The sequence below is a fragment of the Amphiprion ocellaris genome, chromosome 23, assembly GCF_022539595.1.
Source record: "Amphiprion ocellaris isolate individual 3 ecotype Okinawa chromosome 23, ASM2253959v1, whole genome shotgun sequence".
NCBI classification, from domain to species: Eukaryota; Metazoa; Chordata; class Actinopteri; family Pomacentridae; genus Amphiprion; species Amphiprion ocellaris.
Window position 1 is genome coordinate 1,848,607 of NC_072788.1, and position 26,927 is coordinate 1,875,533.

Below are 26,927 nucleotides of genomic sequence, written 5' to 3' on the forward strand. Positions count from 1 at the left end.
ACTCAGCTCTCTGCAGGAATCAATACAGGAGGAGACAAAGAACTACAAGACACTGATGGAGGAGAGAGAGAGATGAAAACCAAGACCTGAGGACGGAACATGTTCTGTTACACTGAGGTTCTCTGGATGTCAGAGGAACAACTGTCCTTTAAACTATGTTAAAGCCACAAGTCACAAGTTACTCTGCCTTAAGTCTGTAATTCCACTAGTTGAGTGGTTCTAGTCCCTTTAATGTTGGATTTATTTTTTTCTAAAGTAAGTATTCCATTGTGTTCAATGCAAAATGTCCTGACCTTTATGGAGTATTTTTAAATGAGTTGATATCACAGTTTATAAGAAAATATCCTTGTATGGGGATAAGATTTACTGACAATGAAAGACATTGCAATTTATTTTATTTTTTGTGTTAACTAACAACTAATGACTCTGCATTAATTCAAATTCAAAGTTCTAATTTGGGAACGTCATAAACTCAACAAACCAACATCACTGCATTATCGTTTAAAGCTGAAAGAAAATGAAAAATATTTTCTTTGCTGGAATTAGTTTTCACCATAAACGGAAAGAAAAGAAAAATAAAGAAAAAAGAAGTATTATAACTGAAGTCAGTTTGTGGAGCCAGTTTGGTCCTATGTTGCAAAGAGCACAGTTTTATCAGCATTATGTTATCATTAGACTCTGAAATAATTGGAAAAATGTGCAGTTACCAGGTTAAACTCTAAAGATTTCTAGATTTAGCCTCCAAACACTTGTTCAACAAAAAATAATGTTATTAGAATTATTGTTATTATAATTATTCACTCTGTAGTTATATATTTGCTTTTTTTTAACCATAACCACAAGTGACATTTTTTATAGCTTTAGTTTTATTCAATAAATCAATGAGGTTGATCTCCATCATTATTGTTTCTGTAGAGCCTTAGTCTGGATATTTATTAGAATTAGATAAATTCTATTATATTTGTGTTTCTACTCAGGTAAATTCGCTCCAGATATCGCAGTTTAGGGTCTGAGCCTCAATATTTGAACCAAGCAGGCGAATTCTAACGTTCATCTTAATTCTCTGCAGGAAAACACTTTATTTCCGGGAATTGTTTTGTATAACTGACGCTGACTTGACTGGGCTTTTAATTTGTAGACAAACCGGAAGCGTTCGGCTGCATCGCGTCGAGCTTGCCACCGTAGAAGAAGAAGGGGGCGTGTAGCGGTTAGCCTGACGCTAACTGCGAGCTAAAGTTGAGTCTTCTACTTTCACTTTCTGAGAAGCAACGATATCCCCGATGGGATGAGCGGGTCTTCCTGGGAAACGAAACTGGACGCCGCCGTGGCCGCCTCGGACACAGTTTAGCTCGTACATGCCGGCGTTTAACCGTCCTCTGCGGCGGTTCTAACAGGTTGTAGCCGGTGGCGTCAAAAGTTTTCCCCGCTAACCGTCCGAACGGCGTCAGTTTACAGCTAGCTTTAACGGGCTAGCAGCCGCTAGCATGGAGGTCGGTGGGATGGCGCCGAGTAACGAGGAGCGGGGAGTGGAGAAAGCCATGGACGAGTACTTGAAATCAATCGATCTGCATCGGAAGAAGATCGCCAAGGACGGGTCGTGCTTGTTCCGGGCTGTCGCTGAGCAGGTAAGGCGCTGGAAGTGAAGCAAAGCCCGGGCTAAGTTAGTTCGCTGCTAGCTTGTTGAGCTCAGGCGAGCCGTTGGGATCGGTCTGGTTGTTGTGTTTATAGGTATATAGATACTTTATTAATCCCTAGGGAAATTCAAGAGGTTAGCCGGAGGGAAGGTAGCTTCTCTAACTCCTGATTTATCCCGGTGTTGAAGCTGATTCTGAACGTTTTAAAACTTTTACACCTTGAAATAGTTTGAAACGTAACTTTTCTAAATGGACCTCTGAGTTGAAACCAGGGGAGTCAAACTCATCTTTGTTAAGGTTCACATCCAGCCCAGTTTGATCTCCAGTGACCAGCAAAATCACAGCATAATAACTTAAAAATAACCACAACTCCTAATGTTTCCTTTGTTTTAGTGCAAATAACTACACTCTGAAAATGTTAAAATTTAAGGAATTATCTTTCTATAAAACATCATGAACAGCAAGACACAAAATCACAAAAAGAAGAGACAAAATGACAAAAATATGAAAAAAACAACAAAATCAAGACACAAAATGACAAAAACAAGACACAAAATGACCAAATAACAATGAACAAACTAGTATTTTACTTTATGATCAAAACAACTTGTCATGGTCTAGAAATGATTTTAAATTCATAGTTTTACTAATTTACAATCTGCAGTTAATGTCTTCTCTGGAATTTTTACACTTTGAGAGCCGGATTGGACCCTCTGGAGGACCGCTTTTGGCCCACGGGCCACATGTTGGACTCCCCTGGTTTAAACCTTCAGCGTCACTGTGAGGCTTTAGGACTTCTGTGGTGTTTCCATGTCGTCTGCTCTGAGCTCTAACTGAGTCTGTTCACCTGTCCAGGTGCTGCACTGCCAAAGTCTCCATACTGAAGTTCGGGCCAAATGTGTGGAGTTCCTGAAGCAGAACAGAGAGAGCTACGAGGCGGTGAGTAGTCGGTCAGCTGATCTGACCGCAAACAGACGAGCTCCATGACAGCTTTTAGTGTCCCATTAGAGGAGGTTTGGTTAAAACACACGTTACTCTGCAGAATCCTGACAGTTCAAACCCTTGTCAGACAGGTGAGCTGTACACACGGCATAATAACCTATAAATAACCACAACTCCTAATGTTTGTTTTAGTGTAAAAAAGTACATTCTGAAAATGTTGATATTTAAGGAATGATCTTTTTACTAAACATTATGAACAAATTGAAATTTCTGAAGAAAATTAATTTCAATTTCATCAACATTCATCCTCAGTTTATCATTTCCACATCACAACTTCCAGATCACAGAGTGTCAACAAAGGAACACAACATTTAGTCATCTGGAACTGAACCATAGAGGATTTAATTTGTGATCAAAACAGCAAAAATAGGCAAAAAACAATGAATAAAGCAAAACAGAAAATGACAAAAAATAAGACAAGCAAGACAAAAAGGAAAAATGAGAAACAAAACGACAAAAAACATGAGACATCAAAAGTCAAACAAAAACAAGACAAAATATGACAAAAATTAGGCACAAAATGACAAAAATAAGACAGAAAACACATACGAGGCAAAATGGAAGCAAAAAACAACAAAAACATGAAACAAAAGAAACCAGCCTGACAAAAAAAGACAAAAAACTACAAAAACAAGGCAAAATATTCCAAAAATTAGACATAGAACGACCAAAATAAAGACAAACAACATAATCAAGACAAAAAGGAAATATAAAGCGCCAAAAACGAGAAACAAAACGACATAAGTCAGACAAAAAAACAAGACAAATGAAACTTAAACAAAACAAAATCTTACAAAAATGACACACAAAGCAACAAAAACATGAGACAGACATCAAAAGTCAGACAAAGAACTACAAAAACAAGACATGATATTACAATAATGAGCCATAAAATGACAAAAACGTGAGACAAAACTAAAACAAAACAAAATAGTACAAAAACGAGACAAAATATTACAAAATGAGACACAAATGAGACAAAAAGGAAACACAAAAATGAGAAAACGACAAATCAGACAAAAAACAAGACAAAATAGACTAAAACAAAACAAAATATTACAAAAACACGAGGCACAAAGTGACAAAAACGAGGAAACGACAAAAACATGAGACAGACATCAAAAGTCAGACAAAAAAACTACAAAAACAAGAAAAAATATTACAAAAATGAGAAACAAAATGACAAAAACGTGAGACAAAACAACCAATAAAGCGAAACATAAAATGACAAAAATAAGACAAAAGACATAAATGAGACAAGAAGGAAACAAAGCGACAAAAAAACTGGACAAAATATTACAAAAATGAGAAACAAAATGACAAAAGAACAAAGAACAATCTAGTATTTTACTTGATGATCCAAACAACTTGTCATGGTCTAGAAATGATTTTAAATTTATAGTTTTACTAATTTACAGTCTGCAGTTAATGTCTTCTCTGTAATTTTTACACTTTGAGGGCCGGATTGGACCCTCTGGAGGACCGCTTTTGGCCCACGGGCCTCATGTTGGACACCCCTGATCTAGAATGATGATTAATAATTGTGTTATGAAGCAGTCAGAACTGTTTTGGACAGGATGAGTCTGCAGGTTTTGGTTTCGTGTGAATTCTAAATGACGGAAGTAAAAGTAAAACTTGTTTATCTGTCAGTGATGTCATCGCTCTGCTGTAGGACTTCACTACATTTCCCAGGATGCACTTCACCGTCTTACAGAGCTGTGACTCACTTTCTCTCATAGATTTAGTTTAATTTGTTGCTGTTTAATGTCAACCAAAGTCTGATAATGTTTGAAGTAAATAGTTTCTACAGTCAGACTCCCCTAAATCTGTGTTTTTATCCTTTCTTATTCTTCGTTTCTGTTTTAAATAATCATGTATTTAGTTAAAACAGGTCATTGCTTGTTTGTTTATTATTGCTGACCAACTAATTGCTTCATTCCTGATGGTTTTAGCTAATTTTCTCCAGACAACCTGTGAACCCTGAACACTTTCTTTCACATTTTTCTTCACTGTGGCTCATTTTTCAATTTATTATAAAGTCCTTCAGTTTGTTTACAGAATCTGTTTCGAGCAGTTTGTCTCAAACTTTACATGAGATGTGTAAAATAATGCGATTTAAATTAAATATAATCATTTTAAGCTTTAATTTTGGTCAGATTTGGTCGATTTTCAGAGCAGAGTGTCACAGATGAGTAGTTTAAGGACAGTTGGGCAGCTGGAAATCTGAAAATTATTTAGTTGTTCTTGTTTTTTTTACAGTGTTCAAATAAATTCTGGTGTCTTGTTTTTGGCACAAAAGGACAAAAATAAGACGCAAAATGACAAAAACAGGACATAAAATGACAACAAGACACAAAATCACAAAAAAAGACACGAAATGACAAAAATAAGATGCAAAATGACAAAAATTAGACGCAAAATGACAAAAACAGGACATAAAATGACAAGACAAAAATCACAAAAAAGACACAAAACGACAAAAATAAGATGCAAAATGACAAAAACGAAGACACAAAATGACAAAAATAAGACACAAATTTAATGACAAATACAACAAAATTCTGGTGTTCCTTTCTGAGTTGAAATAGAATAAAATAAATAGTAAAATACACAGTGTAAAAAGAATGTAAAACTAATATCTAGGAAATGAAAACGGACGATGATGTGGCATAAAGAAAGGTGATTTTCAGAATAAAAGAAGCTGAATAAATAATAATTTCCTCCATCAGTTTGAGGAGAAACCCTAAGTGTTGGTGTGACTGAAGCAGAAACAACCATCAGGACGTTTAAAAGTTCTCTTTCTCTGTTCCAGTTTATTGAAGGTGACTTTGAGGAATACCTGTACAAGCTTCAGGACCCACAGGTGAACCTCACACTGTCACTGTTTGTATCACAACCTGCTTTTATTCGTTTACGATGCACGACTGAAAACTACATTCTGTGTTTTGCAGCAATGGGTGGGAGAAGTGGAGATCAACGCGTTGGCTGTCATGTACAAGTGAGTCAATAAACATTAATACCTGGATGATGGTAGAGTTTAAAACGTTATATTCTGGCTTAAAGGTTGAAATTGAAGGAACTAAAACTCTAGTTTGTCCGTTAGCTGTAAATATAAACTATTTATGACATTAACTGCACAAGAGTTTACAAAATTTGATTAAACATCAGTATTTTAAGCGTTTATTTACACGATTAAAACGCACGTCACTGATACGTTCAAGGACTGGTGGAGAATTAGCATGTTAGCATCAGAACGTTTGAAATTAAATGTCACTAAACACAATGTAGAGCTGAGGCTAATGGGAGTGTCATTGGTTTGTTGTTTTTCATATATTTTACTATGTTTATACTATATTTATACTATATTTTATTGTATTTTTTCAGTATTTTTACTGCATTTTTGCTATATTTTATTGTTTTTTTTTTTAAATATATTTTTGTGGTATTTTTACTATATTTTTACAGTTTTTTGATATTTTTTGATATTTTTACTACATTTTTACTCTATTTTTATCATATTTTCTGATATTTTTCAATATTTTACTGCATTTTTATTGTATTTTTTCGGTATTTTTACTGTATTTCTAATATAGTTTCACTGTATTTTTTCTATATTTTTGCTGTATTTTTACCTTATTTTTACTGTACTCTTGCTATATTTTTACTATATTTCCACTGTCTTTTATTACACTACTGATCAAAAGTTTGGGGTCGCTTAGAAATGTCCTTATTGTTTTTGAAAGAAAATCATTTTTTTCCAATGAAGATACCATTAAATGAATGATAAATCCAGTGTAGACATTGTTAATGTGGTAAATGACTATTGTAGCTGGAAACAGCTGATTTTTAATGGAATATCTCCATAGAGGGTACAGAGGAACATTTCCAGCAACCATCACTCTGTGTTCTAATGCTACATTGTGTTAGCTAATGGTGTTGAAAGGCTAACTGATGATTAGAAACCCTGTAGTTATGTTAGCACATGATCAGATGTTTCGTGACTCACTCAGACCTTCATCAGTTCATCTTCCTCTCTATCCCTCTTCATCCTCTCTAGGAGCGACTTCTTGATCTTCCAGGAACCCGGAAAACCGGCCGTCAACATCACAGACAACAACTTCAAGGACAAGGTGAGATTCAGCCGCTGGACTCTGTCCTAAAACGTTCACAAATAAAAAAAAAATGCTGTTTAGTTTCAGAGAAAAGGTAGAACAACAGAGCTGAAGTGGTGTCCAGTAAAGAAATATGATTACTCTAAGAAATTCAACCAACTAATTTAAAACTCCTTCTAGTTTCTGCTCCTGTCTCGTCCTTTCAGACTTCACGGTTACATCATGGAGCTCAAAATTATACTTTTTTAGCTAAATCTGGTTCAAGAAATCAATTCATTTGTGATTAATGTTTAAATGAGACGTGTAGAATAATGTGATTTTGATGAAATATCTGCATTTAAAGCTCAGATTTGGTTCAGTTTCCCGACAGAACTGCAGATTTGTAGCTGAAGGACCATCGGAATGTTGAAAATCGGAAAATTCTGTTAGAACTTTTTACAGGCATGGCAATTTTCCGCCGTTCTGCGGAAATCCACTGTTTTAATTTTCAAATTGATCACTTCTGTGAACCGTCCAAATCCGTTGAGAAAATTTTAGAGGGGGTGAGGTATATTTTTGTTACTCTTGCTCCAGGTTTTTGAGAAGCGCTCGGCGTTTCTCCCGCAGCGTAACAGACAAAGAGAACCAGTCTAGCTCCTGCTGCATTGTAAAAGGCCTTGTGATTGGTCGAAATTGGTTAGCTGCCAACGATTGGACCAATCAAATTGCTCGATGCATTCTTTTGTTACAATTCATGGCGGCATGTTCGTGTTGGAATTTTGAGCTATTGGGATCGTTTTCGGTGGAATCATGAGGTTTTTATCGAAAGATCAAGAGTCATCGGTGCTAGAAATAGATAAAAGTGTCAAAAACAAGTTCCGATGGAATTGGCTTGAGAGAAAAGTGACGGTAAAGGTGAAAAATGGTTCAAAGTATGACGTAAAAAATAGTAGGACTAAATGCAGTGACAACAATCAAGCCATGAGTCAGAAGTACTCACTATAAGTAAAATATTTGAGTCATTTAACAAATCATTGGGTATTTGACTCATGACTCAGGGCAAAATGAATCCCTGATAGTGTTTAAAGAGTGTTCTGTAAATGTAAAAAAAACTGACACAGCTGACTCCATAGAGGAAACTGTGACATTAGAAGTGACTTTGTGACCAGTGTAGAACTCCAGTGTAAATAGTGTTAAAAGACCTATAGAACTGTAAAAATTGTAGGACTAAATGCAGTGAGACAATATTGAAGAAAAAGTAAGTTAACTTTTCATCAAATTAACTTATTCATTACAATCTAGTCTTCTGTAATTCTATGCATGTTTTTCATTCTAAATCACCTCTATTTTACTGAAAACCTCTCGGCTTCAGTGGGGCTGTGCCCCCCTGGACCCCCCTGAAGATTGTATACCGAGCATTTTCAGCTGAAATCAAAATTTGCTGTTGCCATGCCTGTTTTCATAATTTTTTAAAGATGACATAATTTTCAAACTTGCGGCTGGTGTTTTTTTTAGAGTTTAGAGGGTTGTTTATTAGCGATAAGATGATATTACTGCAACAATATTCCTTAAATAACTAGAAATTTATCTGAATACCTGCAAATATGATGGGCAAAATCAAAAAAACTAAAGAAATCTAAAACATCAGAAAATACACATAAAGTTAAGTGATTTATTTGTTAGTATTTTGTTTAAAAACTACTGAATCCCCTCATGTTTAGTTCTTTGTGAGGCTTGCAATGTGTTTCTTGTTGTTGGTGTTTTATAATTCTACATGTGTTTGTGAAACTGAACAGAGTTGTGTGATAACGTGTGTTATTCCTGTTTGTGTTTATCAGGTGCGGTTGTGTTTCCTGAACGGGAATCACTACGACAGCGTTTATCCCATCAGCCACATAAAGAACGCCGCCGTCTGCCAGTGTGAGTTCATCTCTACGTTTAGAAGATGTTTGTCTGCTGCTCCGACTCAAATCTGTTAGTTTAGCAGTAGTGTGACTCTAAATTATGGAATTATAATTGTGAGACTTTTGGTATCATAGATGACATCTTTGCTGTTTTCAGGCCTAAAATCAACATGGCCGCCTATAACTTAACACCACATGGCATTTTTACAGAAAGATTCTTCTGAATATTATGTATACAATTGAGTAAAATTGAAATTTAATGTCATTTATAACTACAAAATAACTACAAAAAGTTGCAAAATGAGCACAAAACACCTAAAATTATCACAAAAAGGCACAAAATGACCACAAAAATGCACAGTGACCCCGAAAAGACCTAAAATGGCCACAAAACGGACTGAAAATGACCATAAAAGAAACAAAATGAGCACAAGACACACAAAACAACCACAAAAAGACACAAAATGAGCACAAGACACACAAAACAACCACAAAAAGACACAACATGAACACAAAAACACACAAAATCACTCAGTGAGACAGATCATTATCATATAAAAACACAAAATGACACACAGAATAGCTACAAAAAAATTGCAAAATGACCACAGAGACACACAAAATGACCATAACACCTAAAATTACCACAAATTGACTGAAAATGACCATAAAGAGGTGCAAAATGACCACAAATATGCGCAAAATGACCACAAAAAGACCGAAATTGCCCACAAAACAGTCTGAAAATGACCAAAAATGAAACAAAATGAGCACAAAGACACACAAAACAACAACAAAAAGACACATGACAACAAAAATGCACAAAATGACAAGACACAAAATAACTACCAAAAATTGCAAAATTACCACAAAAACACCTAAAATGATCACAAACAGACTGAAAACGGCCACAAAAAGGCACAAAGTGACCATAAAACTGTCTGAAAATGACCAAAAAAGAAACAAAATGAGCACAAAGACACACAAAACAACCACAAAAAGACATGTCTACAAAAAAGCACAAAATGACAAAAAATGACGAGAGACACACAAAATAACTACCAAAAATTGCAAAATTACCAAAAAAACACTTGAGTATCACAAACAAACTGAAAATAGAGGAATTTATCTAGCAATTAACTGATAATTAGTCCTTTGATAGTTCATACCTAAGCATAGAAACATGCTGCTGATGTTGTATTCTACAGTTTGACCTCTCGGGGGCGCTTTAGTCTCACTGTTACCATCAACAGCACACAGTGATGAATCTGTTTTTTAGCGTGATGTTCCACTAAGTTGCCGCTGCATCACCTAGGTGACTGGTTTAGAGCAGAGCTTAGATTTATGAAGGGTTTGATGACATCATGTGTACAGGTGAGGATGTACCTGAATGATGAAGCTCAACCAGATGATTGACCTCACAGCAAACCTTCAGACTAGATTTAAACACCACATTTTATTTGCTAAACTGCCGTTAAATGTCCGTCCTGCAGCCATCCTGTACGAGCTGCTGTATGACAGAGTGTTTAAGGTGGACCGGAGCTTCCTGGGTCTCTGCCAGCGGACCAGCCGACCCACCGACCTCCTGAGCGACGACAACATGTTCGCCTGCGCCAGCAGCGACGAGTCCGACCCGGACACCGGAGACGCCCTCTGGTAGGAGACACGTCGGCCAATCACAGCCAGTTTTAGGGGGTCCAGGTAGATCAGCTGGTTAAGTGGGCGACCCATAAACAGGGACTATAGTTCCTGAAGCAGCGGCCTGGGTTTAATTCCAGCCCATGACCCTTTGCTGCAGGTCTTCTCTCTACTTTCCTGTCTAGTAAAGCCAACAAAAGGCCAAAAAATAACTTTAAAAACCAAAAAAACTGTCTTATTGATCATGACAGAATATTTTTATTGAACTTTAACCCTCATGTCGTCCTGCGGGTCAAACTGACCCGTTTTAAAGTTTGAAAATGTGGGGAAAAAAATATATTTTCACAATGAAACTTCTGATGTCCAAAATCCAGCAAATTTCACTGGATTTCGGTTGATTTTTTTTGTGAATGTTCTTGAAGAAAATATTAAAAGTTTTACTGATATATATGGAATCACTTTAGATATTTTTAGGATTTTTTTTTTTTTGAAGATTTTTACTCATTTTTTGAAAATATTTACAAGAATTTTCTTGCCAAATTTGGGGGATTTTTTTGCAGTATTTTTGGATCTTTTCAGACAAGGGAACAATTTTTTTGGTGCCCGTAAATGAAGACAACAGGAGGCTTAACACAAATAAATCACTGCTTTCACTTCTCACCAGCATCAGACAGGTCTTTATTCACAGAGGGTCTCCTGAACACTAAACAATAGAGCTCAGTCCTCCTCCAGAGCTGCTCATTCCCCCATATGGCGTTATCTGAAATGCAGTATTTGTTTATCAGTTACTGATGATCAGAAATCATAGCAACATAGAATGCGTCCATTTAGTTTTTGATATTTTTTAATAATTTTCTGATTTAAGTAATTTTGGTCAATTTTTGAGGCATTTTGGGAAGATTTTTGTCATTTCTAACAACTTTTGTGTAATTCTGGACAAAATTTCTGCATTTTTGGATCATTTTCAAGTAATTTTGGATGATGTTTACAGCATCTTGGACAAATTTTCAGTCATTCTGACTCATTTCTAATCATTTGAAAGAAATTCTGACTGATTTTGTATCATTTTCCAGTCAGTTTAGACTATTTTCATGTCATTCTGAGCAAATTTTCATTGTTTTAGATCATTTCTGGAAAATCTTCCATATTTCTAGATCAATTTCAAGTAATTTTTGGATCAGTTTTGAAGCATCCTGGACAACTAGAAAAGCACTCAGAGAGCTCAGTCCTCCTCCAAGGCTGCTCATTCCCCCATATGTCAGAAATGCAGCATTTGTTTATTAGTTACTGATGATCAGAAATCACAGCAACGTTTAATATAGATGTACCCACAAACAAAATGGCCTGAGCACAGGTGTGTGTTATGCATGTGTACGTTATGTACAAATACCGAATTGCATGGCCTAAATATGTAGCGGGCGGCAGGAATTGATGGGACTCAGAAACACCCCCACAGTTTAATCAGTTGTTCCTTGGATCATTTCTGATGGATAAGTCCTGATAAGTCCTCAGCGGTGGATTTGTAGTAGGATCACAATCAGCTGATGTAGTGTTCACTGGCTGTCATGGTTACAGTGACGTTGTGCCGCTATCTGGCAATGATACAGAAATCTTTAACCAATCCGTGGATCCAGACTATAAACTGCATCACTGCCAAAATCTAATCACTTGGTCCTTGTGTCATTTCTGACCTTCACTGAAAATTTCATCCAAATCCGTTAGTCCGTTTTTGAGTAATGTTGCTAACAGCCAGACAGACAGATGAACCAACGGCAATCGATAAATAACTCCATCGCGAAACAATACGACTGAGCAGCCTTGGAGGAGGACTGCTGTCTGAGTACTTTTCTAGTTCTTCATATCAAACACACCAACTGAATCAGTTGTTATCTCTTCCTTTCCTACTTATTCGCTGATATTTGCACGTTTATCGTCTCAGGTTCTTTAAAACATCTTATTGACCTGCTAGCATGTTTCTCTGTCTTTAAACCGCCTCCTGATGTGTGTCTTCTGTGATTCAGGGTGGAAAATGGAACGAGCTTGACCTCTACGAGACACAGCAGCCAGACTTACAGGGTAAAGCACACAATTCTAACTAAAGACTTAAACTCACCTGTTTACCTGGACAGTGACATCACAGAATGATACGTGCGTTTTCAGGGTCGCGGTCGAGGTCGGCAGCTGCCCGAGAGAGTCCGAAGATCTCTGAACCCAACTCTGCTGAGGAACATCGAGTACGACGTCTGGCAGAAGAGCAAAAGAGGTGAGTTTAAACACACTGGAGCTGAAAAGTCACAACAGAAATCCCACTGAGAAGCATTTTGCTGTCAGCAAACACTCACAGAAACACACCGGCACTGAGCTGTCTGAGGGGATTTTTATTCATATTTGTCCACGTTTCAGCACCAGTATTCGAGAGGGCAAAAGACAGAAACATACAATGTCCACAACAATAAAACTTTAATCCGGCCCTCCAGAGGGTCCAATCCGGTCCTCAAAGTGTAAAAATTCCAGACAAGTCATTAACTGCAGATTGTAAATTAGTAAAATTATAAATTTAAAATCATTTGTAGACCATGACAAGTTGTTTAGATCATAAAGTAAAATACTATATTGTTCTTTGTTCTTTTGTGTCTCGTTTTTGTAATATTTTGTCTTGTTTTTGCTGTTGTTTTTTTTTGTCTGACTTTTGTTGTTTGTCTCACATGTTTTTGTCATTTTGTTCCTCGTTTTTGTTATTTTGTGGGTTTTTTGTCTCGTTTGTGTTTTTCTTATTTTTGTCATTTTGTATTTCACTTTATTTGTTGTTTTTTGTCACGTTTTTGTCATTTTGTGTGTCATTTTTGTAATATTTTGTCTCGTTTTTGTTTTTTGTCTTTTTTGTCTGACTTTTGTCAGTCAATTTTTTTATCATTTTGTCTCGTTTGTGTTTTTTGTCATTTTTGTTGTTTTGTGTCTCGTTTTTGTAATATTTTGTCTTGTTTTTGTTGTTTTTTTTGTCTTTTTTTATTTGTCGTTCCTCCATTTTTTTTTGTTGTTTTGTGTTTAGTTTTTGTCTCGCTTGTGTTTTTTGTCTTATTTTTTGGCATTTTGTGTTTTGCTGTATTTGTTGTTTTTTGTCTTGTTTTTGTCTTTTTTTGTCTGACTTTTGTCGTTTGTCTCACGTTTTGGTCGTTTTGTGTTTCCTTTTTGTTTCTCTTGTGTTTTTTTGTCTTGTTTTTGATATTTTTTCATTTGCTTTATTCGTTTTTGTCATTTTTTTGTCTCACTGGTGTTGTTTGTCTATTTTTTATTGTTTTATTTCTCGTTTTTCTCACTGTCTCATTTTTGTTATATTTTGTCTTGTTTTAGTTGTTTTTTTTGTCAGATTTTTGTTATTTGTCTCATGTTTTGGTCATTTTGTGTTTCCTTTTTGTCTTGTTTTTTTGTCTTATTTTTAGCATTTTGTGGGGGGTTTGTCTCGCTTGTGATATTTGTCCTTTTTTTGTCACTTTGCGTCTCATTTTTGTAATATTTTGTCTCGTTTATGTTGTTTTTTTTTGTCTGACATCTGTTGTTTGTTCATAAAGTAAAACACATCGTTCTAGATAGCTGTGACTAAATGTTTTGTTCCTTTATAGATCTACTGTGATCTGTAATGTGTAAACGATAAACTGAGTCATAATGTTTTCATACAGAAACCTGTCTGTCTCCCACCAGTCTGTATCATCAGTAGATATTTATCTATAAACTCTCTGTTTGCTCCTTCAGCCCAGCAGAAGATGGATTACTGCATCGCTGCTGGGATGCATTTCTCAGTCGGAGATCACTGCCAGGTGAGTGTCGAGCTTCCTCACCTTCAGCCTCCTGAGGTGCAGTCTGAGCTCCAGGTGTTTGTGTCTCACCTGTAGGTGCGTCTGGACGGCAGTGGGCGGAGCTACGGCGCCACCATCAAGGAGGTTCCTCCCAATAACGGACCAGTGACAGTTTACATCGAGGAACTGGGCCGGAGGTCGGTCACACTAACAACTCTGAACATTTACACTGTTTACTGGAGGGATCGAGTGTTTTTATAACAAATCAAACCCAATTTGATGCTATTTTACTGATAATACTCACTTCAAATACATTATTATGTTTTAAAGTGGAGTGTATCTGATATATCTCTGCAGTGCCAGAGACCAAAACTCCTGCCTCCAGTCTGTTCCTTAATATTCTGTAGGAGGTCAGAAATCCTGGAGGAAAATAAAATGACAAAAAAAAAATCTAAGATGACTCAAACATTGTACAAAATGACCAAAAAAAATCCCAAAATTGCCCTAAATCAGAAAATAATGTTGAATATTACTGAAATTTGAAAAAAGATAAATTGCAAAAAATTGCCCAAAATGAAAAAAAATCCACAACTTGTCCCAGATCAGAAAATAATGTTGAATCTTACTGAAAATTTTTCCAAAAAAAATGTCCAAAATGAAAAAAAAATCCCAAACTTTCCTAGATCTGAAAATAATATTGAATATAATTTTTTTTTTAAATGCAAAGATTGTCTCAAATGACAAAAAAAGTCAAAAATGTCCAAAATCACAAAATAATGTTGAATATTACTTAAAAGTTTTCCAAAAAATGTCCAAAATGAAAAAAAGTCGAAAAATTGTCCCAATTGTGGATTTGTTTTCAGCACACAAAACTACATACGTCAGGAAATGTATCATACATTGGCTGTAGTTCCTGGTTGTTCCACCAGGTGGAGCCTCTTTTTGTTTTATACTGTAGAGACCAGAGGTGGTGTCACTCAGGCTACATGCAGAGAGCATTGTGGGAGTTTAACTAGCAACGGGCACCATGACAACGACTCCTGAGGTGTTTAATGACCTCCAACTAAATCTGAAATACCGGTTTGTTGTGTGCAGACAGACGGTCTCTCTGTGGAGCCTCAGACCCCCCAGTGATGGAGGCAGCTGGAGCACCGTCGCCAACCGGGACAAGAAGCTCAGCAATGGGCACGGAGGTGGAATCATCATCATCAGCTGTGAGGTGTTTGTTCAGACCAAGTGCAGAGCGTTAAACGTGTTTTTTCTGTCTCAGAGTGGGAGGAAAGAGGTAGAGGAAGAGGAAGAGGGAAAGCCCTCCCAGCAACTTCCTCTGTTTCCACAGCAACAGCACAAGGTGCTACTGGGCGTGTGCAGAAGCAGCACTCATGGCCGCCGCCGACCACTGTAGAGGAGCAGGGGGCAACTAAACCGACCAGGTCAGTGTCAGAATAATCAGAATAATTCAAGATGTAACACTGAACAATAACATCTGCATCATCTGTCAGTTTACTTTAATAGTATCTGAAATACGTGACAGTCAGCGTACGTTTGTCCGTCTGTCTGTTGGCAACATTACTCAAAAACAGACCAACGGATTTGGATGAAGTTTCCAGGGAAGGTCAGAAATGACTCAAAGAACCAAGTGATTAGATTTTGGCAGTGATGAGGCTTATAGTCTGGATCCACGGATTTGTTAAAGATTTCTGTATCATTGTGAAATAGCGGCACGGCGTCACTGTAACTACGTACCTGACTGTATCCACTGAGTCATTTTTTAATCATTTAAGACACATCTCTTGTCATTTTGGACAAGCTTAAAATAATTCTAGGTCAATTCTGAATAATTTTTTAAATCAATTTTGAACATCTTTGAGTCATTTTCAAGTCATTTTACAATTTTTATGTCTTTTTGGACATTTTTCAAGTTATTTTGGACATTATTTGAGCCATATTGACCATTTTTGGATGATTTTGGACACATTTCCGGGTATTTTGGACAATCTTCAGTCGTGTTGGACAAGTTTCAAATCATTTGAGACACATTTTAGTCATTTAGGACATGTTTTAAGTTATTTTGGATATTCTTTAGTCATTTTAGACATGTTTTTGAGTAATTTCGAGTACAAGTGAACGCTACATGGTCACCTGGTTGTGATCCTACTACAATTCCACCGCTGAGGACCACAAATGTTTATAAAACTGTACCTATGAATAATTCCTACTTTTTAAAGTAAATTTTAATAGTTTGAAGACATTTTAAAATTATTTTGGACCCATTTTTAGTATTTTTTTTTACCCTCCTCAGCCATTCTAGACTATTAACTCATTTTGGACAGATTTTGAACAGTTAAGGAGGATTTTTTTGAGCAAATTCTGGACAAATTTAAGTAATTTCTAGTGATTTTGCACATATTTTTGTTCATTTTTGACAACATTTAGAGAACACAATTATTTTATGAGGTCAAATTTGGGTCATTTTAGACTTTAGACAAATGTGGAGATTTGTTAAAGATTTCTGTATCATTGTGAGATAGCGGCACGGCATCACTGCAACTATATACTTGACGAAAGGCATTTTGACAATTTTTTTTATCATTAAGGACACATCTCTTGTCATTTTGGACACGTTTAAAATAATTTTAGGTCAATTCTGAATATTTTTTTAATCAATTTTGCACATCTTTGAGTCATTTTGGAAAATCTTCAAGTCATTTTGCAGTTTTTATGTCTTTTAAGACCTTTAGGACAGAAACACGCCTGTACATGTTGGAGCTCATATTTAATAAACTTTCTTGCAGGAAGTCTGTGAGCTCAGCGGAGTCGGCATTCGGTCTGACAGAGGAGCAGCGATTGGCCAAAGAGGAGGAGGAGAGGAACGTGGCTCTGGTGGAGATCCAGCTGAGAGACGAACTCAGCTTCCCTGCCCTCGGGGTGAGTTCAGGGGCAGCAGCGGGGTTTTATTTCTTGTGTGGAGGCATATATACCTGTAAACACTGCTGCAACAGGTAAACACAGGTAAATCTTAGGGATGTCCGATAATATCAGCCCACCGATATTATCAGACCAATATTGGCATAAAAATGCATTATTGGTCAATATCATTATCGTTTTTTTTTGTCTATCATGAAAAAGGATAAAATAATGCCGGGATTTCACCGGCGTTTACCGGCGCGCAAATAATCACATCATCAAACTGCGTCTTGAAGCGTGTAAACAACCGTGCCAGATTTCCAGCATCCGGCGCCGGCGTTTGGCTCGAAAAAACAAAGATAGGACTACATTGCCAGTCGAGTTCATCTACCAATGGAATGAGGGGAACGCAGCTTTTGCTCTCAACCAAACTAATAACACTAGCCAATGGGAAATAGAGTGGGGGCGGGGCTTAGAAAGACGTTGAGATCCAGCTGCAGGTGAGTCCATTGTTGTCATGGTAACAGTGACGCAGTGACACAGAAGTCTTCAACAAATCTGTGGATCCAGACTATAAGCCGCATCACTGCCAAAATCTAATCACTTGTTCCTTGTGTCATTTCTGCTCTGAATATTTCATACAAATCCGTTCTTCAGCTTTTTTGAGTAATGTGTATCAACAAATAGACAGAAGGACAAACGTACGCCAGTCCTTACATAACTCAAAGTAAATGGCGTTTTCCGTGGTTGGAAGAGTTAAACAGAGACAGCAAGCCCTTTGGTTGCTGGTGCAAAAAACTGAAGAAGGCTGGTGCTTGCTTCTGTACCGTGTGTTTAAAAAAAAAACTTCATGCACGCAACTAACAGCAAAAAAGTGCTGCCACGAGTCAGACCCACAGAGCTGCTGTCCTCTGAAACTCACAACTCGTTTACCAGGAGCAACAGTCACCGCTGAGGTACCGACGTCAGACTGACCGGGGTTGTGATTTAAAAACACGCATGTGCTCGTTCATTGCGGAACACGGCTTGTCCTTCACCAGATCACAGCCACTCGTTACTATGTGTAAAAAACTGACTGAAGATAAAAATGGTTTGTCAAAACTGTCCGTGTCAAATCAGCATGCTGGTTCCATAAATACACATGGCATAGCGCCAGCATTTAAGAAAAGTCTTCCTGAAAAGCTCAAAAAAATGTGTGTTTTCATTGGATATTGACGAAGCCACTAACCAGAGCATGGACACAATTCTTCATGTACTTGTTCATGTTTTTTATGATGATGCGGCCAGAGGAACTCAACATCTGGCAAACAGAAAAGTGAACATTGCCTCAACACTTAGGGAAGAAGTAAAAGATGTCAGAAAGAAAGAAGCAATAGATAGCTGACCAGTTCTTGGAGCACAGTAAATGTTTTTTTTTTTTAATTGAAGTGTAGTTGTCTGTAGTAAACTTTATTTGTTTATTTTCAGTTTTCTTATTTATTTCTGATTATTTAAGTTACCAGTTCTTAGAGCACTTCAATGTTGTTTTGATGTTATTATTTGAACTGAACTATAGTTTGCCATTATAAACTATATTATTTATTTTATTTATTTTTTGCACTGTAGCTGTTTACATAGTTGTATTTCAGAATAAATAGTGCACATATTGTTAAAAGATAAATCAATGTCCTTTTTCCATGTCTTTTACTGATTAGTTGCTAAATGATATATTAGGACCATGTTGTAGTCAGTTGGAGAACCTACCACCACCTACTGACCTTTTTAGTATTACTGTAGTCTGCTTTCTGAGTTTCTGAATGTAGATACCTTCATTTCTTATTAGTTAGCTAGATTGTACCCCGACCCCACCCGAAAGTAAAAAAGTTCAGGTTTAGGAATATTTTTCACTTTTAGCCCTGCAAGTGTGGCTGCAGTAACAAGCTTGCTGTGCCTGACTAACAATATGTCTGTGGTTTGGAATTATTTCCAAGCCCACATATATCGTATCGGTTGATATCGGACTTGGAAATTGAGAGGTGGACAATATCAACATGTCGGTTTTCAGCAAAAACGCCAATATCGGACACCCGTAATAAATCTATTTTAAAAATAATACTGTAGGATCCACTAGTTAATCAGGTTGATGTTTAAGTTTTTGTTAGACAGATTCTTTATTAGTCCCGAGGAAACTGACAGAAACAAGACTGAAAATGATAAAAACAAGACATAAAACACCAAAAACAAGACAAAGTACAAAAATGAGACAAAAAGCAACAAAAACAAGACACAAAATGACAAAAACAAGACAAAGTACAAAAATGAGACAAAAAGCAACAAAAACAAGACAAAACAACAAAAACGGCAAAAAGGATGGATAGATCGATCCTTTGTTGATCCCACAGTGGGGAAATTTTCAGTGTCAATAAAGGATGAATCTAATCTATTTAACAAAGATTTAAACACAACCTGACTAAGCTGAGTGGATCATCAACATGCAGGATGATTTTTTTTCTGTTCAGACGCAGAATGAAGGAGGGAAGAGGAAGGGAGGAGAGAAGAGACGATCTCAGAGGAACAAGACGGTGAGTTCAGAGTAAATAAAGATATTTATTTATTTATATCAGTGTTTGTATTTTTACATTCATTAAAAACATTTCAAAAATCAGTTTTCCATCCACTAAGACTAAATCTGTTTTTAGAAGAGTCCGGTTGAAGACGTCAGAGCTCCATCTCCTAAATCTTTGACTCCGCCTCCTCCAACCTCATCTCCACCTGAGACCGACCCCACTAACTCCGCCCCTCCTGTTGATTCCACCCCCACCTGGCTGAGCTCCATTAAACCGTCGTCCTCTCAGTCCTATGCTTCAGCTGCTGGTCCTGCTGCTGGTCCTGCTGCTGGTCCTGCTGCTGGTCCTGCTGCTGGTCCTGCTGCTAAACCTGCGCTGACTCCTCCCCCCTTCATCACCCCCATCCTCCCCCCTGCCTCCTCCTCCTCACCTCCTCCCACCTTCATCGCTCCCATCGCCCCCTCTCCCTCCTCTGCTCAGGGCCTCCCCCGGTCCTCCCCTCCCACCTCCTGCCTCCCCCACTCCTCCCCCAGCCCTCCGTCCTCCCTCCTCCAGGAGGCTCCAGCAGCTCAAAGCACAAGTAAGAAATCTGACTTCAAACATTCTTTATATTTCTGTCATACTTCATTTACGTTTTTTAGTTTTTTTGTCCATCATATTTTCTGAAAAGTTTAAGGATCGTTGACAAGTTGATGTTTTAACATGCTAACACTTGCTACGTAATTCTAAACACAACTTACAGCAGAGGTTGATGGAAATGTTGTTTGGTTAGACTGTTAGCATGCTAACAATTTGTTAATTTACATTAAATGCAGAGTTGTGTTGAGGCTAACGGGAATATAAGTAGTTTAGCTTCTTAGCATGCTAACATTTGCTAAGTAGTACCAAACACAGTGTTAATGTTATTAATTTAGCCTGTTAGCATGCTAGCACAATGCTAATGTTGTTAAATATCTCGTCTTCGTCAAGTTTCAGAGTTAAATCCAGAATAAGAAGCTCCGGTTAAAGTCGATAATTACCTGAATGCTTCTACAGCAGAGATTAAAGTCTTCGTCTTTCTGTCGTCTCTGATTTTAGATTCTTTTCCCAAACCTGGAGTCCCTGTGACGTCGTCTCAGATGGTCCAAAGACAGAATTCTGCTCAGGAGACTCAGAACCAGACCTCAGGACCACAAAACCAGAACCAAGGTTCTGAACCACAAAACCAAGTCCTGATGACCCAGACCTCTGTCCCCCAAATCCAGACCTCTGTCCCCCAAATCCAGACCTCTGTCCCCCAAATCCAGACTCAGACCTCTGTCCCCCAAATCCAGACCTCTGTCCCCCAAATCCAGACTCAGACCTCTGTCCCCCAAATCCAGACCTCTGTCCCCCAAATCCAGACCTCTGTCCCCCAAATCCAGACCTCTGTCCCCCAAATCCAGACTCAGACCTCTGTCCCCCAAATCCAGACTCAGACCTCTGTCCTCCAGACCCAGACCTCTGTCCCCCAAATCCAGACTCAGACCTCTGTCCTCCAGACCCAGACCGAGTCCTCTGTCGCCCAGATCCAGACCTCTGTCCCCCACATTCAGACCTCTGTCCCTCAAACCCAGATCCAGACCTCTGTCCCCCAAATCCAGACCTCTATCCCCCAGACCCAGTCCTCTGCCCCCCTGTCCTCCCAGCCTCTCCACCACGTCCAGCCTCCTCACCCCTCCCAGGTCCCTCACCCATCCCTCTGTCTCATCTCCTCCTCCCCCCTTCAGAGTCAAACTGAAGCCCCGCCCCCTCCTCCCCCCCTCTCGTCCCTCCCCGCCTCCGTCCCCCTGCAGCTGTCCCAGGTCTACCAGGACCCCCTGTACCCGGGGTTCCCTCAGGGAGAGAAGGGGGACGTGCTCCCGACTCCAGGCTTCTCGTCCAGCAGGATGGGGGACGACCTGCCCCGAGGTGAGTCCAGGAGACGCCTCAGATCAAAATATTTATTAATTAATCAGTGGATCGATCATATTTATTGATCCAGAGGGACGTAAAAAGTCCAGGAACACGAGAATAAACACAGAAAATATTAGTAGAGAGATGTAAAATACAAAAATGTTGGTAAATAAAACTAGAATAGAAAATTTAAATGATAAATAATGTTGTTCAGTTTGTCTTAAATCCAGTGGAATTTATTAAGATGCAGTTTGTGGATGAAGAAACCAGAAAAAAATCCAAATATTCCGTTTATTGTCACATCAGACAAACAAAACCTTCAACAGTTTGACCTGAATCATGAATAAAGTTTTTTATTGAATGTAATTTTAACCTGAATTTTGTTCTTTCCTCTGCAGATATCAACATCCTGAGGTTTTTCTTCAACCTGGGTATCAAGGTAAGACAGAAAATAACACAAACATCAGTTATGTTTGTTAAATGAGTATTTTTTATGTCGTAATAGCAGCTGATTCTGTATCTAGAATATTTTAAGTGTATTTAATGAAGCCAGACAAAGTTTTACCTTCACATTCTGAATAATTTCAGACTTTATGAAACTAAACAACTGTTGGTGTCTAAGACGTCAGCGTATGTTTTGTTTATTTTCTTTTATTCAGAACTGAGGTCCGGTTGTATTTTCTGCTTTTTTCTCAAGACTTCTGATCACATTCCTCAATTAAAAACAGTCGTTTACGTGTCTGTAGGTAAAAAGATTTGCAAAGGAACACTATTAATCTAACTCAGGGGTCACTAACTGGACCTGTAGTCAGTAAATTGTAACGCAGTTTTAAATTTGGTGCAGCTGTTCCAGTGTTTACTTCATTGGTTAGCAGTTCAGGAACAAACAGACCAATTAGGTACGAGTTCAGCCACCCCACATGACACTCCTCAGCCAATGACGTCTCTGCATTGCAGGCACTAAATATCACAGCTCTGAGTTCAGAAAACAGTTGAGAGGCAAGAGGAGGACAGACAAAAAGAAAGATAAGTAAAGCAACACTGAGAGGAAGAATCTTTCTCAACTATGAACATAATCAAAACTAAATATCATTCCAGACTCCAAATGTGTTTCAGAATGACCCTGACACCGTGATTCAGAGTACAGGAAGTCTTCGGTTTACGGCCTACGCCGTTTCATTGTTACGTGGAACTAGTTGGCAGTCCAAGCGGATGAATACGTCGTCACATGGCGCTATCAGACAGCTTTGTTTCCATTCTCTGGTTGTACGCCACCTAGGATTGTGCTACATTCACTAACTTTTTGCCCTTCATTATGATTCCCAAGTCAGACTCTTCTGATGCTTGGAAGAAAAGGAAAGCCTTCTCCATCCAACTAGACTCGACTTCTTTACTGTGGTTCTTGATACACATTACAAACAGAGTGAAAACTGTAACAAAAACGGAATAAAACAACATAAATACGTGTAAATAAATCATTATAATTGAACCAGTCAGTCCAAAAATTAAGTTACCGTAATTTCTGGACTCTTCAGCACACCTGAATATAAGCCGCACCCGCTAAATTTAAAAAGGAAAAAAGTTTTGTACATATATCAGTCACACTTGTCTATAAACCGCAGGTGTCCATGTTGTAGCATGAAATATTTACACAGAAAGATTTTTTTAACTTTTAATTAAAGCGTGTGAAAAAAATAGCGGAGGGTGGGGGTTGGAGTACAAATTGACGAGATGAATACCAATCGTGTGACATTGTCCTACAAGGGGGGTGGAGTCCGAATATTCGACTCTCAAGATAAATATCCGGATGCCACCGCAACGACCGAATATTTGGCTAGTCGGGTGCAGCCCTAAAACCAGCCGTACTCTGGTGCTTTGTTTGATTAGTTCTAGTTATCTCAGTACTTCCATTAATCTTCTATCTGCCCCCCCAGGCCTACTCCATGCATTGGATCCCCCCCTACATGTACCTCCTGCCCCTCCAGCAGGCCCACGCCATGCAGCCCAAACTCTCCTCCCGCTCCCCGTCCCCCCACTATCCACCCCCCACCAGGCACCAGGATGCCTACCTGCCCCCCCAGTACCACAACACATCCCCACCCCCCCAGTACCCTGCTGCCTCCACGTCCCCCCAGTACCCTCCCACCTCGGCGCCCCCCCAGTACAACCACCAGGCCCACCTCGCTGAGCCGATGGGGTACCCCAACACCCAGCCCCCGCCCCACAGGATGCCCTGCCCCTCGCTGTCATGGCAACAGATGCCCCCATCCAGAACCCCCCCATACACAGGTGGGTATTCCTCCATGACGCCTTCGTACCCGATTCCCCCACCAGCATCTCAGGGCTACCCCCAGGGACACAGCCCAGGACACCCCATGTACCCCCCGGCTGTGCCCCCGTACCCCCCTTCGTCTCTGGGGTATCAGCCTCCGTCTGCCCCCGAGGAGCTCCAGATGGGTCAGGGGGCCGTGAAGCAGATCAAGCCCGCCAATGGGGACACGATGCTGGGCCACGATCGCGTCAGAGTCCCTGGTCCTCTGGAAGGTCCTGCTAATGTGGCTAACGCTAACAGACCGGCGGTTCCTGGTTTCAGTATGTCCACTTTTTATCTCTCCGTCCTCCAGCAGGTGGAGCTGTTTCTAACGCTGTTTATTTTCCCCACCAGCCCTGAAAAAGGAGGCAGGAGACGGTGGGACCAGAGCAGTGCTGCTGGTGGACCCCCCCCTCAACAACCAGCCCATAGTAAGACCCAGACACACAGAAACACAGCGGGCAGTGAACACACCGCCATGTTCAGGAGCTGCAATTTACTGAGGTTCTGTTAATGCCTCTCAAACATTACAATTTACTGGTGTTCCCTAAACGCCTCACAAACATTACAATTTACTGATGTTCCTTAAACACCTCACATCTATTGGTAGACAATAACTTTACCAGGGTTCCCTAAATGCCTCACATGCGTCTTTAGTCGCTACACTTTACAAATGTTCCCTGAACACATCAAGTATCAGTCGATGTTACAGTTTTACAGAGTTCATTAAACGCCTCTTGTGCAGACTGTTGATAGACGCTATAATTTACCAGTGTTCCCAAAATGCTTCACATGCATCTTTAGTTGCTACACTTTACAGATGTTCCATGAACGCATCATACGTATCAGTCGATGCTACAGTTTTACAGTGTTCCTTAAACGCCTCACGTGCAGCGTGTTCGTATTTACTATTTATGTAAGGTCTCACATGCATTGGTAGACAATACCTTTACCAGGGTTCCCTAAATGCCTCACACATACCTGTTGATGCTACCATTTTACAATGTTTCCTAAATGTCTCTTGTGCACACTGTTTACCAACGCTGTGATTTACTGATGTTCTCTAAACACCTCACACGTGTCAGTCAATGCTACAGTTTTACAGTGTCCCTTAAACGCCTCTTGTGCAGACTGTTTACTGATACTATGATTTACCGATGTTCTCTAAACGCCTTGCATGCATTTTTAGTTGCTGCACTTTACAGATGTTCCCTGAACTGTGCATAGACGCTGTGATTTACCAATGTTCCCTAAACACCTCGCATGCATCTTTAGTTGCTACACTTTTCAGATGTTCCCTGAACTGTGGATAGACACTGTGATTTAACGATGTTCCCTAAATGCCTCCCGTCTCTTTCAGCTCGCTCTGGTTTCAGACCCTGACGCTAAGGGCGCCCCCGTCGCCATAGCAGCCAGGAAGCCCAGCAGCAGCCCCGCCTCCCAGTCTACGTACCGGGGCCCCCGTCAGCCGTATGTCCCCCTCAGGGTCCCAGAGCCCACACAGGTGAGCTTCCTGGGGGCGGAGCCTCTGTCAGTGGCCTGCAGCACGGAGGACGACTGGCAGGAGGACCGACCTGCGAGCATCAGAGGGAGGAGGAGCTACAGAGGAGGAGGCCGAAGCCGGGGGGGCTACAGGAGGAGGCCCGGGGTGGAGCTTGGAGCGGGACAGTACAGCTCCTCCCCGAGGGGGCGGGGCCAAGAGAGGAGCTACTAACTCTCAGCCAATGAGAGGAGAGGACATAAGAAGTTGATTTTTTTTTTTTCTTTGTCACCAGAGAGCTGATTGGATTGTTTTTGCTGAGTCTTTTGGTCTCCGAGAAGAAACACGGACGCTTCTTTGTCCTCGAACGCATCGTGTCCTCGAACGCATCGTGTCCTCGCCTGCGTCACGTTCAGGAAACACCGTCGCCGTATTTTAAAGCCTCAGAATCTTAAACACAAACACTATGTTGGAATTTGTAATGTTTGGTGCGCTAATTAGCATAGCATGTTAGCATCTCTGGATTTAAAACACATTTAAAGCTCGTTTTCAGGATTATAAACAATAAATTTTGCCTCCATGTCGACATTTGAGATAAAAAATTTACAAATTTCTTCACAGGTTGTTGCTTTAGTGCCTGTCTGATGTTTTTATAGCTAGCATCTTGTTAGCTTAGCAAAATTCATCTGACAAAACGAAGCCAAATGTATTTCTGACCATCCAGGTTTTTACTTCAGTCAGTCAGCGTAGCATAAATGTTGAATGCTTAAAGCCATACATTTATTTATATACTTTAACCTTTGCATTCATCAAGCAAACAGCGAGTTAGCTTAGCATAAAGATGGAAAACAGCCCAGGCTTCAGATTAAACGGCCAGTTAGCTTAGATTGAGCATTTTTTTTAAACGGCTGAGCTCTGATGTTTTAATGTTGACGTTTGGTTGTGTTTGTAGGTGGATTTTGTTACCTTTTGGCATCTTTATGCTAAGCTAACCTAACTGTTTCCTGCTTCTTCTTTTCATATTTAGGACATGAGAGCGCTGTTGGTCTTCTCACCTCGCTCTCTTTGAAGCTGAGCAAAAAAATTCCCTTTAAAAGGAAGCCAAATGTCTGACTTTCTCGAATGAGACACAACTGAGAGCTTAGCGCGTCGCTACGGCAACACAAATTTCAGCATCTGTTAGCGCTGCGGGCTAAAAGCAGGAGGATAATCTGATGTGAGAACAGCTTTTAGAGATGTGTCGCGGCTAGAAACCTCAGCGGAGAGAGAGCTCTGGTTTCATGTGTTTGTTTAGGTTTAGTTTTTTGTGCTGCTGCTGGTTTTTTTTTTTCTTCTTTGGATCGACTCCGCTGAGATCAGTGCCTTTGCTACTTTTACTGTTTGTCTTCTGAGAAACTGCTGTACGCAACAAACACGCCGTCTGCTGGGTTTTTCTATGTGGATGAATAAATAAAACTTTGGTTCAGTTGCTGAGTTTCCCTCGACTGAGGTTCTGTTCTGATAATAAACAGTGATTTAATTTTGAGATTTTAAATGAATTTCAAGTCATTTTATTCAGATTTGTAGTTCTTTTTTGACCATTTTAACTCTTTTTGGATGAATTTTAAGTAAATTTAAACAGTTTGAGTCATTTCACACAAGTAATTTTGGACAAACTTTAAGATGTTTTCATATATATATTTTAACTAGTTTTAACTCATTTTGAG

The 26,927-nt window shown here is 39.2% G+C and overlaps 1 protein-coding gene across 1 annotated transcript; it reads left to right on the top strand.

The window, feature by feature from the left end:
• Positions 1-1,179: 1,179 nt before the first annotated feature.
• Positions 1,180-26,689, top strand: otud4 (OTU deubiquitinase 4). The gene is made up of 21 exons (XM_055007502.1): positions 1,180-1,625; positions 2,490-2,573; positions 5,449-5,499; positions 5,588-5,634; positions 6,694-6,766; positions 8,566-8,647; positions 10,125-10,287; positions 12,291-12,345; positions 12,430-12,532; positions 14,020-14,084; positions 14,160-14,260; positions 15,159-15,256; positions 15,334-15,496; positions 16,859-16,991; positions 19,469-19,531; positions 19,649-20,096; positions 20,594-21,445; positions 21,829-21,869; positions 23,365-24,022; positions 24,096-24,172; positions 25,102-26,689. The coding sequence occupies exons 1-21, from the start codon at positions 1,485-1,487 to the stop codon at positions 25,453-25,455; spliced, it is 3,852 nt and encodes a 1,283-aa protein (XP_054863477.1). The 5' UTR covers positions 1,180-1,484; the 3' UTR covers positions 25,456-26,689.
• The last annotated feature ends 238 nt before the right edge of the window (positions 26,690-26,927 follow it).

Bases quoted from the DNA above. Each gene is read 5' to 3' on its own strand.
- otud4 (XM_055007502.1), top strand. From the start codon at position 1,485: ATGGAGGTCGGTGGGATGGCGCCGAGTAACGAGGAGCGGGGAGTGGAG. The intron at 5,500-5,587 runs GTGAACCTCACA...TGTGTTTTGCAG, and splicing joins ACAAGCTTCAGGACCCACAG to CAATGGGTGGGAGAAGTGGA. The intron at 15,257-15,333 runs GTGGAATCATCA...TTTCTGTCTCAG, and splicing joins GCTCAGCAATGGGCACGGAG to AGTGGGAGGAAAGAGGTAGA.